The following is an 18,880-nucleotide window of genomic DNA, read 5'->3' as shown; positions in this document are numbered from 1 at the left end:
AATATTTCTCGAAGCAGAGACGAATAATTTTCCAGCTGATACTCCGGGATTGACAAAAGAAGGTGTTCACGGCCAAACTCTCTGTAATAGATCCCTTGATTATTAAACCGTCAGAGCAGCAAGTTTGGAAATTGAAAACAGTGTCTCGGCATCAGGACCTGGCAGTAATCTGCAAGGAGCACTTGTTGTTTATATGAGTGGACTTAACTTTGCATTTGATAATAGCACTAAGCTCACATATCTCCTGGAGCTCCTGCACTTTATCTGGATAGGTTGTGTACATGTTCTATTCACAGGAAAAAAAATTATCAAGTGGTTCTATGGTTTGGAGCAACTTCTTTAGCTCAAGAGTACAGTGAACACAGAGAACATGGAACTCACTACCAGTTAGAATAAACAGGCAAGGATAGCCTTTGGAGAAGACAGTTGAGTATTCAAGGGAGGAAGGAGTGGAAGGAAATGCAGATAGATTGAAAGGAAAGTGATAGGAAGGTTGTAGAGTATGATCTAGCATGCATGACTTGGGCCAAATGGCCTGGTTCGGAGTCTGTAAATTCAATGCAATTTCACGTACAAAGTTATATTTTCAATGGTAAAGAAGAGAGACAGCAGATGATGGAAAAACTGGAGGGAATGTACAAAGTGCTGGCGGAAGTCAACGGGTCAGGCAGCATTTGTGGAAGGCAAAATAAAAAAGTTTCATGACAATAAATTCTGATTCTGATGGCCCACATTTCGGGCTGAAACATTGATTGTCTGACCCGATGAGTTCCTCCAGCAATTTTCATATTTCTCTTAATATTTCTAAATCTGCTTTAATTCCTGAGAAAGTATCATGGATTCAACATTGTTTTCACAGAAGAAAATAAGAATTACAAGTGGGAGGAGGTCACACAGTTCCTGGAGTTCAGTGTTGTGGCCGTCCTTCGCAAACCATTCTATTCACAAACCATTCCATTCACAAACCATCAAAGTCACTTATTGTCCAAAAACTCACCAATCTCAACCTCGAAAGAATTCGAAGAATGGCAGTCGAAGAGAAGCAGGAGCAGGGGTTCCAGGATTTTTGATGAGGGTATCGTGATTTGTGACCAAACAGGCAAATGAGTGATCCTCAGGCTGGAGACTTGCCTTTGAGGTTCCATTCATCCGATTTTCTAGGTGGTGTACTGCAGCCACGATATATTGCCATCCTTTCAATAGGATCCTGAAGAAGGGAATGTGGTTGTGAGATTCATTGTGGTCTGGTTCGGGGACACCAATATCCCTAAGTGTAAAACTTGCAAAAAGTAGTGGACACAGCCCAGGACATCACAGGCAAAACCCTCCCCATCATTGAGAACATCTACAGGGAAAGCAGGAGCGATCATCAAGGACCTACACCACCCAGTACATGCTCTGTTCTCGCTGCTGCCATCAGGAAATAGGTATCGGTGTCACAAGACTCGCACCCACCAGGTTCGGGAACAGCTGCTCCCCCTCCACCATCAGACTTGTCAGCAACAAACCCAATCAGAGACTCGTTTAAGGACTCTCACTTCTGCACTTTATTGATTTTTTCCCTCTCTGTATTGCACAGTCAATTTGTTCACATTTCTTTATTTATTTACATGTGTATGTTGTGTACAGATTTTTTTCCTACCAATAAGAGGTCATTCTGCCTTGCCCGCAGGGAAAAAAAAATCTCATGGTGGTATGTGACATCATGTACGTTCAAAGTCTGAACTTTGAATTGATACCTGTAGACTTTCTTGTTTGAAGTGAAATCTATGGAAGTTATGAAAAAGGAGAAATAACTAGTGGTTCAGGGAGAACATTGTGGGATGAAGGACCTGAATTGTGCTGGATGGTCTATGTTCCCTGTGGTTATGTTGATCTATGCTGTCAAGAGTGCATCAGGACAAATGGCTGTAATTACAATAGAATGTGGACACACTGTCTAAACCTGCTGCACAATTAATCTGCAGAGGAGACTCATCAACACCCATGAGTGGCATCACAGTCAGTCAATGCACAACAGGAACCAGAGAGGGAGAAAATGGTTAGTGTAGCAGCTAACAAACCCTCTAGCAGCACCAGTGATCCAGGTTTGAACGTGGCACCAGTGATCCAGGTTCAAAAGTGGCACCAGTGATCCAGGTTCGAATGTGGCACTGTTTGTGAGGAATTTATATATCCTCTTCGTGTCTGCGTGGGTTTCCTCCAGGTGCTCTGGTTTTCCTTCCATCCTTCAAAAACATTGGGCGGTGCAGGTTTCATGGGCCAGAAGGGCCTTCTATGCACACACACACACACACACACACACACACACAGAGTTACATAATAATCACAGATATACATATAGATATAAATTAAAATAAATGATGTAGAACTATTTCCACAGCCTGTGGGAAGAAGCTATTCCCCAGCCTGGCTGTCCTGATGTCCTGTACCTCCTTCCTGATGGCAGTAGGTCAAAGATTCTGTGTGCTGGATGGAAAGAGTCCTCGATAATTCTAGTAAAATATAAAAAAATCAGATGAAAATCTCATCACAGCCCTCCTCCAAAATGCTACTGCATCCATCCATTCAATAACTTCTCATTCCTCTGGGTTTTGTTGTCAGGTTATAGTCATAAAGTCACCCTGTGTGGAACAGTTCCTTCAGCCCAACCTGCCCATGCTGAGCAAAATGTCCCACCCACACTGGTCCCACCCACCTGCATTTGGCCCTTCTAAACCCATCCTATCCATGTATCAATTCAAATTACTCTCAAATGTTGCAATAGTACCTGTCTCTTCCAGCAGTCCATTTCACACTCCCACCATCCTCTGTGTAAAAACGTTACCCCTCAGATTCCTGTTAAATTTCCCCCACCCAGCACCCCCCTCACCTTAAACCTGTGTCCTCTGGTTACCGATTCCCTGACTCTGGGCAAAAGACTCTCTGTGTTCACCTAATCTATTCCGCTCATGATTTTGTCCCCCTCTGTGAGATCACCACTCATCTTCCTGCACTCCAAAAGAAGGTAAGAATTGGTTGTTGGGAGGTGTTCCGGCCTTATTTCTTCTGCTGCTGCCAGATTGTCACTGATGGTCAGGTGCACATGATACCCAGCAACCATCAATCCACCACACGCCCATGGGGAGTGCTCTAGGAACAATGCATCCAGCATTTTCATGGCTGCTCTCACTGTTGGTGATGCAGCAGTAGAATTCGGCCTGGTGTGATAGTGTTGGTATGTGTGACAATGGTGCTGGCACTAAGAATTCCATCGAATGACGAGCTCGGAACCTTCTCTAGACCCACAACACCTCCTCATTAGTCAGGAAGGTGCAGCAGTTCCTACACTTCCTAACGAGGTTGAGGAGGGCCAGGCTACCAGCCCCCATCCTGACAATACTTTACAGGAGCACCTTTGGGAGTGTCCTATCTGGCTGCACCTCTGGGTGGGACGGGAGCTGAAAAGCATCAGACTGGAAGTCAATACAGATCATCAAAACAGCCGGGAAGACCCCCAGGGTCTCCTTTTCCTCTATTGACGACATTCACCAGGAGTGTTGGTTAAAAAGGGCTCAGAGAATTATTGAGAATCCCTTCTATCCAGCATACAGGATATTTGACCCACTAGACTCCATCAAGAAGGAGGTACAGGACATCAACATCAGGATGGCCAGGCTGGGGAATAACCTTTCCACAGACTGTGAGAGTGATGAACAGTGTCCTATAACCAGGTAAATCATCCCAAAATAGTTCTACATAATTTATATCTGTATTATTGTGAATGTATGTTCATTTCTGTGTGTGTGTGTGTGTGTGTGTGTGTGTGTGTGTGTGTGTGTGTGTGTGTGAGAGAGAGAGCGTGCGCGCGCGTGCCGAGGTCCAGTTATACACTATTTCATCTGGTTGCACATGTACAGTCAGATGGTGATAAACGTGAAATTCTGAAATAGGTGGAACGATACGGCCAAGAAGATGGCTCTGTCTTAATAAGTACTAGTCTTCCAGAAGTTCTTTAGAATTACAAGTTACTTGAAAGAGACATCAAATTAAAAGAAAGTTGTTGATAACTGGTAGATGAGAAAGCTTACAGTCACTGGGGTCTTGTGGAGTACACAAACGAGTACACAGTGCCCATGGAAACACAAATGTGCTGGAGAACCCAGCCCGAAACATCAACGACTTTCTCAATTTATTTGTCACAGAATGCCAAGTACAGTGAGACGGGTTCTTTTGTGAGCAGTCTTATAGGTTATCTCTAACATTAATATGGCCCTGTTAAGAGCACAATTTACAGAGTATGGGATTACAATGAGAAGGAAGATCAGTTTGCACCAAGCAAGGTGTGGGAGCACTGATGTGGGGTTCATTCAGGAGCCTGATGGCTGTGGGAAAGAAGGTGACTTTAAGCGCTTTCCCTTTCTTGAGCCTTCTCCCCAATGGGAGGAGGGGGGAGAGAGTGTGTACGGGGTGTATTAAGTGTGTTGACTGCCTTTCCAAGTCTATGGTGGGGAAGGGAGTTTGGGAGATGTTCTGAGCTGCATCTGGGCCAGTCACTTTCCCTGGGTTCACCCACTGGAAGACCACCCTGCCTTCAGCAGCACTGAACATGGGTGCGACATGGCTGGTTGTAGTTGATGTGGATGTCATCTCCCTGTTCTAATTGAGCAGAACATGTTTATAAATGTAAGATGGGTTCCAAGAGCCACATTGCTTGGGTGTGATAGATAGATTGGGAGTAAAGGCATTACTTGGAAAAGTCATAAATGCCAAGTAGTTCTGGAATCATATAATTTTATTTCTGAGAAGTTCTCTTATCTCCTGAAACTGAATTTTAATACACCCTAGATTGGATTATTGGAATATTTAAAAAGAGTTAACAAGTTGGCGATGGGAATGATAAACTGCTTTTACAAGCTGGTGTTATGTAACACCCCATGAATTAAGGTCTAACCTTTGCTTGAAGTCCCTGTTGGATTCAGAAACAGTGTTTCTGAGAAACCCGGTGATGTGGGAAGGCAGTACAGAACCATTCCACCTGCACAGTTCCCCTGACCTTTCCAGTTCTGAAGAAGGTCATGACCTGAAACATTAACTCAAGGCAGAGGCTGCCTGACCTGCTGGCTAATTCCACAATTCTCCTATTTTTATTTCACATTTTCAATATTTTGTCTATGGAACCACCAAATGAGTTTGATTTTGGGGTGCTCATATCCCAAGGAGTGTTTTCACAGTGACAATGTATGAACTGCTTTAGCAGTCACTGCAGTTGACTACCTGGGTGAGGTGGAGGCAAATGGCTAGGAAATTATTGTGCCCGAAAGGAGGCTCCATCCTCATGAGGGCAGTGAATGACCCTTGAGCTCTCATTACCAAAACTCAAACATGTAAGAACCTGTTGAGCGGATGTGCAGAACTTCGACAAGGCATCATCACCCAAAGTATCAAGCTGAATTGGCAGCCTTTAAAAACTGTTCAGTGGTTTCCCAGAAACAACTTGGCTCAAAATGCTTGAAAGCACACCTGGAAGAAATAAATGTGTGTCAGCTTCAGAATAATTACACGTACAGATTCCTTTGAAGAGTTTTGCTTCTTTGTTATTGAAGTATTAAATATTGTTGAATAGAGAGATGAATCGCCCGAGAGTACATTGGCCTCGGGATGCAGTACAGAGAAAGAAATTAACAAAGGTTTTATCTCAGAGAGAAATTTATTTGTCCATTTTTGAAAGGATTGTTTTGTTGAGCACCTTCACTCTGTCTACTGCAATAATGGGGCCCTCCCAGTCGCCACCCATTTTAAATCCCCATCTCATTTCCTCACCGACATGTCTGTCCATGGCCTCATGCACTGCCAAACTGAGGCTACCTGCAGATTGGAGAAATGACACCCAATATTCCATCCAGGTACTCTCCAACCAGGTGGCATCGGGATGACAACACGGTTAGGATAGTGGTTAGCGCGACACTATTACAGCGCCAGTGGCGCTGTCTGTAAGGAGTTTGTACGTTCTTCCCATGTCTGCGTGGGTTTCCTCTGGGTACTCTGGTTTCCTGCCACAATGCAAAACGAATGGAGTTTGTAGGTTATTTACTAGTAATTGGACAGGATTACATAGGGCATCAAAGGCAATGAGGAGAAGGCCGTGCAGTGGGGCTGAGTGGGGAAATGGATCAGCACATGATTATATAGTGGGGCAGACTCGATGGGCTGAATAGCCTCTTTCTGCTCCTATATCATGATCTTATGGAATGGCCTCATGAGCCAGAAGGACCTCTTACTGTTCTATAACTCAAATATTAAAAATAAAATAAAATTAACTGTGGTAATGTCATAACTAGGCAATAAAACATCCTCAGGGACACTTGTTGCTAGTGAGTCTGGGAGCCCTCGATTTCTCTGCTGCATTCTCTTTCTCTGTGTCACTCATCCAGAGCATCACTAACACCTTCCTGGCGAGAGAAAAATATCTGCAGCTGTTTTCACGAGTGGGTTCCTGTTGGAAACAATGCTAAACCTGTTTCTGTAGACCACGGGTGGCTGGAAGGACTTAGTGGGCCAGGCAGGATCCATGGGTAGAAATTGTTGGTCAACAATTTGGGTTGGCACCCTTTATCAAAAATCGACATGTTGACCAGCCATTTCTCCCCACGGATGAGTCTCTGTAACAGCTCATTGTCTGTTCAGGATGGCACATTCTGCAGTGCTTCTATTTCTCTATTAGCTTGGGTGGGGGGGGGTTCAATGCCAGTGCCCTTTGTGGTCCATGTCGTGATTTTCTCCATGAATTAATATTTGTGTTAAATGAAGCAACAACCAGATGCACCAGAAGTGTTGACAAATAGCGAGTCCTTCTGATAAATATGTGGTGTTGTAATTTGGTCAGTCCAAGCATGGTAAATGGCAGAGTCCTGGAGTGAATAGCAGACATGGGAGACAGGTGCATCATTATACTGGGTGAACTCAGCCAACCTCACAGCATCCACAGGAGGTAAAGATATATTAGCGATGTTTTGGGCCTGAGCCCTTCTTCAAGGTCTGAGTAAAAAGCTGGCAGGCACCTGAATTAAAAGGCTGGGGAGAGGGAAGAATGGGCAGGAGGAGGAGATCAGACCAACAGACAAAAGGTGTTAATTGGATATGGATGGGACAGAGGGATGGTGAGAATTAACTGGGGGAGGGGTTTGCTTTAGGGCTCTGTGGAAGCAGTGCTGGGGAAAAGGGAATAGAGAGAGGAAAGGAGACAGGGATAGATGGGGGAAATCGGAGAAGTCAACATTAATGCCATCCAGATTGAGGTTTTGGTTATATATCTTTATCTCCTATAGACACTGAGTTCCTCCAGCATTTACTGGACTCACAGGAGCATCTTTTGTGAAAGTGACAACTCAGATAGAGCAGGTGGGGAAGAAGGCATTTGGCAGACTTGTCTTCATTGGGCAGGCCACTGATCTTAAGGGTTAGGGTAACATGATTCAGCTGTCCAAGGTGTTGGTGAAATTCACACTTGGAATGCTGTGGGCAGTTCTGGTTCCACACGTGTAGGAAGGACGTCAATGTAGGAAGGATTGCAGAGGAGATTCGTCAGGATGTTACCAGGACTGGAGGGGTCGGGTAGGCTGGAGCAGCCATCCTTAACGGGACCCCTAACTCTCCCTGTGGGCCACAACACGTTTAAGTAAAAGCCTCGTCTTCTTTTCACCTCATGTAACAAATATTTTAAATGTTTTGTATGTAATCGGTAGGAGAGAAGTACGGAAGAAACCAACTAAATTTGGCTGTTTCCCAGGGAAGGGGTCCATAACTGAGCAGAGTCCTAAGGGGGCCATAGCCAAAAAAAATATGAGAATGGCTTTCTTAGATTTTTGGCATCTGACGGGTGATCCTATAAAATCCTGACGGACAAGTATAAAGTGAATGCTCATAGATGATTCTAGAACGAGAGGGCATAGGTTTAGGTGAGAGGGGAAAGATTTGAGGGATCTGAGAAGCAACCTTTTCAGGGTGGTCTGTATCTGGAATGAGCAGCCAGTGGAAGCTGTAGAAATCAGCATAATTATAATGTTGCCAAAGCAGATATGTGGATAGACCTCAGAAGGATGTGGATCCACATGGGACTAGTCCAGCATGCAAAATGGTCCAGTGTGGATGAGTTGGGCCGAAGGGCCCATTCTGTGCTGGTTTTAGTCTCTGTAGAGGCTTGTGTGACCAGGGTCATGGTAATGCAGCTGGGAAATGGCAGATAGGTCTGATTCACATAGACGTCAAGTTCAAGGCCACTCTATTCAAAACACTGATGTGGATTAATTGGCCAGCACGATAAGGGCAGCAAGGCAACAATGTTCTTGGAAAAACTGCAAATCAGAGCTTTAGAATTGGATATGCTGTTCTTCTGAGAATCTTATCTACTTAAAGTGGAAACAGAGTTCCAGTTACAGAAGGAGAGAGAGAGAAACTATGTGTGTGGATCAAGTTAATGAATGAAGAGAACACATTCACAGAAAGGACGTTTTTTGGAAGTTGCTCAGAATGGGGATAGTGGCATAGGCATTGAGGGCAGCCCAGTGGCACAGCTGCTCCATAGCTCTAGAGACACCAGTTCAATCCTGACCCCCAGTGCTGTCTGTGTGGAGTTTGCAAGATTTCCATGTTGGTTTCTTCCAAGCGCTCCGCTTTCCTCCCCACTCTCAAAGAACACGCAGGTTGGTCAGATAACATTGGACAAGGAAGAAGTTTCTTCCTGAACACTTTTGGGTGTATTTTATGGATTTTGGGCTGCTGATCACGAAAATTGCTGTAAAACTTTCCTATCATCTACTGTTTATTTTTGATGTGATTTCCTGTCATATTTTAAGTCTACTAGTATAGTGCCCACAAAGCAAGCTGTTTTGATCAGTCCATCCATCCCTGGGCATGTACTCAGTCCAGGTAGGCCTGGGCATGCATAGTCAGGATAGATGCAGACAGGCTATGAAAGCAGCTCACTATACAAAGGCTGTGCATTACAGTGATATAGATTGAACGCATGTTGATGCACATGTTCTTTAAACAATACCATAGTGAGTCTATTTAACAATAGCATTTATTGTCTTCAGGAAGATTCAGTGCAGCAGAAATGTCTGGTCAATGTTGGAACAGCTGCGATATATTCTGTAACAATTATGGCAAGTATACGCTTAGAGCTCAAAGATACAAGCTTGACTGAACTTATTAAGAAAGCCTGTGAGCTCTACTTCAGTTGTAAAATTGGTCACCAAGACAAATCCTGGCCTCTCACATTTGTTGGGCAACATGTAGTCAATCTGAGAGCTTGGCTCAAAGGTTTTCAAAAGTTGATGTTATTTGCAGTCCCGATGATATGCTGACCATAGAAGAATCCATCCATGCTGGCCGACTATTATTGGTCGCTGACACGAGAGGCATCAGATGCTGAGTACAAATGAAACTCAGCAGCAAAATGTTTTAGGGTCAGTTGAACTAACACAATGTGTCAGCAGCTTTATGCGATTGAACATGCTAAATTCAATAAAAGTTAATGTTCTCCAACTTCCTACGTGATACAGCAAATCTGAAATTATCTTTGCATTTTCTTGAAGTTGTCTATTGTAATCTCCAATTCAGGAAGCAAATCTTTTTTTTTTAAATTGTTGTCGCAATGTAATCAGCCACTGCAAATTGCCTCTGGAGTGGTTATCGATGGGAATGTTGGGAAAGTATCATGGGATTAGTGCAGGATAGTTGCCTTAGGCTGGGCCTGCTTCCATCTGTGTAAACATGGTCCTGACCTTTATTTTTCTTCCTCCAAGGATTGTTCAAGAAACATAGTCAACAGAGAAAAGACGTAATATGTAGCATCTTTCAGCACCATTAAATGACCCACAATAAATTATTTCATGAAGCCTTGTCATTACACGGGACAACAATTTTTTTTCAAAAGGTTTTCTTCCTGAAAAACTAATTGGGGATTCTGAAAGACAACTTCAAGCTGAACACAAAGATAATTTCAGATTTGCTGCATCACTTAGGAAGTTGGAGAAACATTAAATTAACGTTTATTGAATTTAGCATGTTTAATCGCTTAATGATGCTGACACATTGCCGCTGATTTTCTTTTGTACTCAACATCTGATGCCTCTCACGTTAGTGTCCAACAATAGTCAGCCGGCAGTGATGGATTCCAGTTGCCCTGATCCCACTTTTCCACGGTTGCAATGTCCTGGTGAAACCTTTCACCGTGTTCATCACTGACTGCACTAAGATCAACAGGGAAGGAGTCCAAGTGTGAATGCAGAAAGTGAATTTTCAATGACATGTTGGGCTTCATGGTTTTGACTGCTTGAAGTCGACTGCAAATTTCACCAGACGGTGACCACATTTCAGAAAAAATGTGCTGGTGTTGGAGAGGATTCAGAGAAGATTTATTAGAATGATACTAGGAATGAAAGGGTTAGTACATGGACGATTGTCAGCTCTTGGGGTGTACTCATTGGAGTAAAGAAGGTTGAGGGGGGGGACCACGTAGAGGCAATTCAAATGCTGAAAGGCCTGGACAGAGTAGATATGAAAAGGTTATTCCCATGGTCAGGAAGTCTAGGATAAGAGGGCTCACCTTTGGGATAAAAGGGTATAAATTTAAAACAGAGATGCGGAAAAATTTCTTTAACCAGAGGGTTGTGTCTGTGGAAGCAAGGATATTGGGTGTATTTAAGGCAGAGATTGACAGGTATTTGATTAGCCAGGGTATTCAAGACTATGGAGAGAAGGCCGGGCAGTGGGGTTGAGTGGAAGAATGGATCAGCTCATGATTGAATGGCAGGGCAGACTTGATGGGCTGAATGTCCTATGTCTTTATTCTTTTTTCTTCTTCTTCTTTCTTTGGCTTGGCTTCGCGGACGAAGATTAATGGAGGGGTAATGTCCATGTCAGCTGCAGGCTCATTCGTGGTTGACAAGTCCAATGCGGAACAGGCAAACACGGTTGCAGCGGTTGCAAGGGAAAATTGGTTGGTTGGGGTTGGGTGTTGGGTTTTTCCTCCTTTGTCTTTTGTCAGTGAGGTGGGCTCTGCGGTCTTCTTCAAAGGAGGTTGCTGCCCGCCGAACTGTGAGGCGCCAAGATGCACGGTTTGAGGCAATATCTGCCCACTGGCAGTGGTCAATGTGGCAGGCACCAAGAGATTTCTTTAGGCAGTCCTTGTACCTCTTCTTTGGTGCACCTCTGTCTCGGTGGCCAGTGGAGAGCTCACCATATAACACGATCTTGGGAAGGTGATGGTCCTCCATTCTGGAGACGTGACCTACCCAGAGCAGTTTGATCTTCAGCAGTGTGGATTCGATGCTGTCGGCCTCTGCCATCTTGAGTACTTCAAGATGTTGGTGACGAAGTCGCTCCAATAAATGTTGAGGATGGAGCGGAGACAACGCTGGTGGAAGCGTTCTAGGAGCCGTAGGTGATGCCGGTAGAGGACCCATGATTCTGAGCTGAACAGGAGTGTGGGTATGACAACGGCTCTGTATACGCTAATCTTTGTGAGGTTTTTCAGTTGGTTGTTTTTCCAGATTCTTTTGTGTAGTCTTCCAAAGGCGCTATTTGCTTTGGCGAGTCTGTTGTCTATCTCGTTGTCGATCCTTGCATCTGATGAAATGGTGCAGCCGAGATAGGTAAACTGGTTGACCGTTTTGAGTTTTGTGTGCCCGATGGAGATGTGGGGGGGCTGGTAGTCATGGTGTGGAGCTGGCTGATGGAGGATCTCAGTTTTCTTCAGGCTCACTTCCAGGCCAAACATTTTGGCAGTTTCCGCAAAACAGGACGTCAAGCGCTGAAGAGCTGGCTCTGAATGGGCAACTAAAGCGGCATCGTCTGCAAAGAGTAGTTCATGGACAAGTTGCTCTTGTGTCTTGGTGTGAGCTTGCAGGCGCCTCAGATTGAAGAGACTGCCATCCGTGCGGTACCGGATGTAAACAGCATCTTCATTGTTGAGGTCTTTCATGGATTGTTTCAGCATCATGCTGAAGAAGATTGAAAAGAGGGTTGGTGCGAGAACGCAGCCTTGCTTCACCCCATTGTTAATGGAGAAGGGTTCAGAGAGCTCATTGCTGTATCTGATCCGACCTTGTTGGTTTTCGTGCAGTTGGATAACCATGTTGAGGAACTTTGGGGGGCATCCGATGTGCTCTAGTATTTACCAAAGCCCTTTCCTACTCACGGTGTCAAAGGCTTTGGTGAGGTCAACAAAGGTGATGTAGAATCCTTTGTTTTGTTCTCCGCACTTATTGTCTTATGTTATTTGACTGGTATGGGCTTGTGGGCTGGAAGAGCCTGCTACCATGCTGTATCTCTAAAAGACACCAGTTTGATGTGGGGAGTAACTTCTCTAGCGATGAGAACTGAACATCTGAAGTTTATGGGCTCCCAGTTATACTTCTGTTGGAGAGGGAGCAGCTGTTTCTGAACCTGGTGGTGTGAGTCTCATGGCACCTATACCTCTTTCCCGATGGCAGTAGCAAGAACAGAGTGAGCGCTGGGTGGTGGGGGTCTTTGATGATTGCTGCTGCTCTCCGACGACAGCGTTTCCTGTAGATTTTCTTGCTGGTGGGGAGGGTTTTGCCTGTGATGTCCCGAGCTGTGTCCACGACCTTTTGCATCGCTTTCCGCTCAGGAGTCTTGGTGTCCCCAGACCAGTCTGTGTTGCATCTGGTTGGCACACTTTCCACCACACCTCTGTTGAAATTTACCAGGGTTTCTAATGTCAAACCAAACTACCACAAACTCCTGTATAAGAGGAGGTACTGATGGGCTTTCTTCACGATGCCATGAGTGTGTCCAGTCATTTAAGACATCAGCACTGGGAATGTTGTTAAGTTTGATCCAGCAGAATTGTATAGTAGGGGTATATGGTCTATTTCTGTTCCAAAATCAAATGGCCTCACATCTCCTACAAGCATTCATGGATATAAATTCTTCACCATGTTATTGAAGTCAGCTGTTTCATTTCTGAAATGTAGCATCTTACTGTTAGTGCATTGATATAATTATGGAGTCTAGCCCAGGGTGGAACATTTGGAATGGATAGACTATATAAAAATGTCTTGTTTCTATGTTCAGAGCAAACACCTGGCACCTGCCCAGATGTGGCCTGGATCCAACCGCTGGCTATATTTTGCTGTAAAGGCTGTATCAAGGAATTGGGATTCTCAAAATCGAGTTCTTGTCCACTTAATTCTTACTCAGTTATAAATGTACATGTATTCTTGCATCGATTTGATGCAGGCAATCTCTGTGGCCATGAGGAAGTGAAGCAGTTGTGCGAGCAGCATTCAGTGCTGTGGAGGTGATCTCCTTCCATTAGTGGCCTCAGGATACAGAACAGGAGACTAAGTTAATGCATCTCCCACTTAGTCATATCTCAACAGCAATGGCTACCAAGTCTCAGAAGAGCACAGTACAGGCCCTTCAGCTCACGATGTTGTGCCGACCCATATAAACCCCTAATCCACATCAATCTAACCCTTCCTGACCTCACAACCATAACCCTCTATTTTTATGACCCTGCAGTTGTCAATTGTCAAGTCAGCGACACAGTAATGATCATCCAAACTAATGGTGATAATCCTTGTTAAACAAGAAGGTAGGCAGAAGCTGGAGTCGAGGGCAATGCACATGCTGGAGAAACTCAGCAGGATGTGCAGTGTCCATTGGAAGGAAAAGGATAATCAGAGATGAGGGGGTTGGCCTATGAGGAGAGATGGAGTCGTCTGGGACTGGACTCACTGGAATTTAGGAAAATGACAGGGGGTCTGATGGAAATGTATAAAATTATGGAAGGCACAGATAAGATCGAGGTAGGTAAGTTGTTCCCATGGGTGGAGGAGACTAGGACTAGGGGACGTGGCCTCAAGATTCAGGGGAGTAGATTTAGGACGGAGATGAGGAGGAACTGCTTTTCCCAGAGGGGAATCTGTGGAATTCACTGCCCATTGAAGCTGTGGAGGGGACTTTAGTAAATACATTTAAGACAAGGTTGGGTAGATTTTTACTTAGTAGGGGATTTAAGGGATATGGGGAAAAGGCAGGTGGGTGGAGATGAGCCCACCATCAGATCAGCCACGATCACGTTGAATGGTGGAGCAAGTTTGATGGGCCGAATGGCCAATTCTTGCTCCTGTTTTTTATGTTCTTGTGTTCAATGTTTTGGCCTGGGCCCTTCGTCAGGCAAAAGCAAAAATAACCAGGCATCTGAAATAAAAAGGTGGGGAGGTGAGAGGAGGGAGGAAGGGGCACAGGCCATCTGGTAAGATGTCATAAGTGGATATAGGCAGGAGGGTAAAAGAGAAAGAAGCTGAGAAGTGATGGGGGAGTGGGGTAGCTCTCTGAATGGAGAGGGAAAGGAAGGGGTTAGGGAGCTGGAGGAAAGGAGAGAGATGGAATAGGGAAACTAGAGGTCGATGTTAATGCTGTCTGGTTGGAGACTGCCAATACAAAATATAAAGTGTCGTTCTTCTAATTTGGCAGTGCATGAGGCCACAAACAGACACATCAGTGTGGTAATGGGGTGTGGAACTGAAATGGCTGGCCACTTGCTGTTATAGTGGACATAGAGAAGGTGCTCCACCAAGCGATCTCCCAGTCTGCACCTAGCCTCTCCAATGTAGCTGAGACCACAATGGGGACACCGGATGCAGTAGGTGACCCCTGCAGATTCACGTGAAATGTTGCTTCACTTGGAAGGACTGTTGAGGGCCCTGAATGGTGGTGAGGGAGGAGGTGTGGGCACAAGTGGAGCAGCTCCTGCAGTCACAGAGGTAGGCACCGAGGGGCGATTTGTGGGGAGGGAGGAGTGGACGAGGGAGTCATGGAAGGAGTGGTCCCTGTGGAAGGTGGAAAGGGATAATCTTACACCAGTTTGTAAGTTTGATAAAATAGAAAAGAAGGCTTAGAAATTGGGCCACTTTTGGTTCATTCAAGGATTACCATGTTTTGGACTGCAAGACCAGACCAGCCGCAAACTGAAAGAACAACAGCTCATCTTCCACTCTGGGCAGCCTCCAACCGGATGGCATTAACTGATTTCTCCGGTTTCTGTTAGAACCACCCCCATCCTACTCTCACCTTTCCTCTGGCTTTGGTGCTCTCTCTCTCTCTCTCTCTCTCTCTCTCTCTTCCCTTTTCCTTTTACAGACCCAAGAGATGGGAAGAAAATTCAAAATTCGGAGGTGCAAAGGAACTTGGGAGTCCTCGTGTAGGATACTGTAAAGGTTCACCTCCAGGTTGAGTCAGTGGTGAAGAAGGTGAATGCACTGTTGACGTTCATTAACAGAGGGATAGCACATAAGAGCAGGGATGTGATGGTGAGTCTCTATAAAACACTGGTGAGACTTCACGTGGAGACTGTGTAGAGTTTTGGGCACCTTAATTGAGAAATGATGTGCTGGCGTTGGAGAAGATTCAGAGAAGATTTACTAGAATGATACCAGGAATGAAAGGGTTAGCATGGTGAGGAACGATTGTCGGCTACTGGACTGGACTCGTTGGGGTACAGAGGACGAGGGGGGACCTCATAGAGGCATTTCGAACGCTGAAAGGCCTGAAAGGATGTTTCCCATGGTCGGGGAGTCTAGGACAGGAGGCCACAACTTCAGGATAAAAGGGCGTCAATTTAAAAAAGGAATTTGGAGAAGTTTCTTTAGCCAGAGGGTCATGAGTCTGGTGAATGAGGTCATTGGGTGTAATTAAAGCAGAGATTGACAGGATTTTGATTAGTCAGGGCACAAGGGTTTCCAGGAGAAGACCGGGGGGTGGGGCTGAATGATAAGGATTAGCCTATGAGAAGACCCGACAGGCTGATTGGTCTACTTCTGCTCTTGTATCTTGTGAAAATCAATTCTCCCCTCTCCTATCATATCCAATTAGCACCTTTTGTCTGTTGGTCTGGAGTCCTCCCCCTCTCTCTCCCCAGCCTTTAATTCAGACCCCTGTACGTCTTCACTAAAAATTTCAGCTCAGGCCTGAAACGTCAGCAATACATCATTATGTCCTGTGGACACTGCGAGACTGGCTGAGTTACTCCAACTTTACGTCCTGTGGACACTGCAAGACCAGCTGAGTTACTCCAACTTTACGTCCTGTGGACACTGCAAGACCAGCTGAGTTACTCCAACTTTACGTCCTGTGGACACTGCAAGACCAGCTGAGTTACTCCAACTTTACGTCCTGTGGACACTGCAAGACCAGCTGAGTTACTCCAACTTTACGTCCTGTGGACACTGCAAGACCAGCTGAGTTACTCCAACTTTACGTCCTGTGGACACTGCAAGACCAGCTGAGTTACTCCAACTTTTCTGTTTTAACTGGATGCACTGTTGTTTGTTATCTACATTTTGAAACCATATTTGGTGGTATATAATGCAGCATGAGACTGATGCAGGCCAAGGAATGGAGGAGCTTAACTCAGACAAATATGGGAAGTTAAACCTAGGCAGGATTTATACAGTAAATGTCAAGGTGCTCAAGAGTGCTATGGGACAGGGGATATTCTGGGCTAAGGGTACTCTATTCCCTACATGTGGTGAAGAAGCTTGCTTTCATCAGACAGGGCACTGAGTACAAAAGTTAGGTCATCATGTTCCACCTGTAGAGGATGTTGGTGAGACCACACTTGAAGTATTGGGTGCAGTCTGGTTCCCCAATTATCAGAAGGACGACATCAAGCAAGGAAGATGCAGATAAGATTCACAAGGATGTTTTTGGGATTGGAGGATGTGAGATATAAGGAGGGATGGGATAGGCTGGGATTGGAGGATGCGACATAAGGAGAGACGGGATAGGCTGGGATTGGAGGATGTGAGATATAAGGAGAGATGGGATAGGCTGGGATTGGAGGATGTGAGATGTAAGGAGAGATGGGATAGGCTGGGATTGGAGGATGTGAGATATAAGGAGAGATGGGATAGACTGGGATTGGAGGATGTGAGATATAAGGAGAGATGGGATAGGCTGGGATTGGAGGATGTGAGATATAAGGAGAGATGGGATAGGCTGGGATTGGAGGATGTGAGATATAAGGAGGGATGGGATAGGCTGGGATTGGAGGATGTGAGATATAAGGAGAGATGGGATAGGCTGGGATTGGAGGATGTGAGATATAAGGAGGGATGGGATAGGCTGGGATTGGAGGATGTGATATAAGGAGAGATGGGATAGGCTGGGATTGGAGGATGTGAGATATAAGGAGGGATGGGATAGGCTGGGATTGGAGGATGTGAGATATAAGGAGAGATGGGATAGGCTGGGATTGGAGGATGTGAGATATAAGGAGAGATGGGATAGACTGGGATTGGAGGATGTGAGATATAAGGAGAGATGGGATAGGCTGGGATTGGAGGATGTGAGATATAAGGAGAGATGGGATAGGCTGGGATTGGAGGATGTGAGATATAAGGAGGGATGGGATAGGCTGGGATTGGAGGATGTGAGATAAGGAGAGATGGGATAGGCTGGGACCTTCTCTTCTGCAGTGAAGGAGGGTGAGGTGTGACCTTAGAGAAGGTTATAAATCATGAGGGGCATGGATAAAGGGGATGCTCGCTGTTTTGCTGCTGAAGATCCAGCTGCGCTGGGTGGGTCACGTCTCCAGAATGGAGGACCATCGCCTTCCCAAGATCGTATTATATGGCGAGCTCTCCACTGGCCACCGTGACAGAGGTGCACCAAAGAAAAGGTACAAGGACTGCCTAAAGAAATCTCTTGGTGCCTGCCACATTGACCACCGCCAGTGGGCTGATAACACCTCAAACCGTGCATCTTGGCGCCTCACAGTTCGGCGGGCAGCAGCCTCCTTTGAAGAAGACCGCAGAGCCCACCTCACTGACAAAAGGCAAAGGAGGAAAAACCCAACACCCAACCCCAACCCACCAATTTTCCCCTGCAGCCGCTGCAACCGTGTCTGCCTGTCCCGCATCGGACTTGTCAGCCACAAACGAGCCTGCAGCTGACGTGGACTTTTTACCCCCTCCATAAATCTTCGTCCGCGAAGCCAAGCCAAAGAAAAAAAAAAATCTGGACTTGACACCATAATTGGTGGGGTAGTGGACAGGGAGGAGCGATATCTAGGTTTTCAGCGTCGGGTTCGAATCCCGCCACGGTCTGCAAGGATGTACATTCTCCCACTGACCTGAAAGGGTATTCTCCACGTGCTCTGATTTCCTCTCACCCTTCAATATGTACGGGTCTGAACCTCAAAATTTAAAAGAAATTCAGTTGGGAAGGTGGGTGAAGGAGAGCCAAATAGAATTTATCTGGCATTTGTGATATGGGGCCCTTTAGCAGGTCAGTAAAAACAAAGAAATGCTGGAGGAACCCAGCCGGTCTCGCAGCGCCCTTAGAAGGTAAAGATACATTACCGATGTTTCAGGCCTGAGCCCTTCAAGGTATAAGCAAGAAACAGGAAAGCGTCTTATTAAAGACTGTAGACTGCCCGGAGGAGGAGGGGCAGAGACATAGAGAGAGAGAGGGAGAGATGGATCGGATTATTAAATGTCAAGGCAGACTCAATGGGCTAAATGGTCTATTTCTGCTCCTATGTCTTAGGGTCTCATGGAAACAATTACTATTGAGGGGAATGGTAATACTGCTCCACTCAGTGGCTTCACTGTGTAATTACAAGTGGTGATACACTTTATTTCATTCATTCAGGTGCCTTGCTGTTTGTCGTGGGCGATCATGTCTCTCCATACATCACGATCACTGATCCTGTTGTCTCCCCCATTCTCCTTCGGTGAAGGCTCCATCTTTGAGTTGAGTTCATGATTACACAAGGGAAAAATACTGAAGTGGTTTCCCGTTGCCTTCTTCTGTTACTGGACGGGTAACGCCTGGCCATGGATTCATCTGCCCAGTGTTTTTAGTT

General features: G+C 45.6%; 2 protein-coding genes across 16 annotated transcripts in view; one reads left to right on the top strand and one right to left on the bottom strand.

The window, feature by feature from the left end:
• The window catches only part of rasgrp4 (RAS guanyl releasing protein 4), a 296,739-nt gene that overhangs the window by 138,660 nt on the left and 139,199 nt on the right, over positions 1–18,880 (bottom strand). For 11 of the 15 annotated variants that reach the window (XM_069907490.1, XM_069907499.1, XM_069907503.1 and 8 more), the window contains 2 exons: positions 5,375–5,502; positions 998–1,207 (listed from right to left, as the gene is read on the bottom strand). In XM_069907490.1, the coding sequence (XP_069763591.1) occupies positions 998–1,145 (148 nt within the window). In that variant the 5' untranslated portion in view covers positions 1,146–1,207; positions 5,375–5,502. Of the gene's footprint in view, positions 1–997; positions 1,208–2,432; positions 2,496–5,374; positions 5,503–18,880 lie in introns of those variants that run through there. The other 4 variants (XM_069907495.1, XM_069907498.1, XM_069907489.1 and 1 more) reach the window with 3 other exon arrangements.
• LOC138747898 (gremlin-1-like) overlaps positions 1–18,880 on the top strand; it is a 42,929-nt gene that overhangs the window by 8,698 nt on the left and 15,351 nt on the right. Inside the window, exon 2 of the mRNA XM_069907519.1 lies at positions 3,587–3,713. Within this exon, the coding sequence (XP_069763620.1) occupies positions 3,587–3,713 (127 nt within the window). The remainder of the gene's footprint in view (positions 1–3,586; positions 3,714–18,880) is intronic.

The sequence above is a fragment of the Narcine bancroftii genome, chromosome 13 (genome assembly GCF_036971445.1).
Source record: "Narcine bancroftii isolate sNarBan1 chromosome 13, sNarBan1.hap1, whole genome shotgun sequence".
Taxonomy (NCBI): domain Eukaryota; kingdom Metazoa; phylum Chordata; class Chondrichthyes; order Torpediniformes; family Narcinidae; genus Narcine; species Narcine bancroftii.
This window is presented reverse-complemented; position numbering and strand designations above follow the sequence as displayed.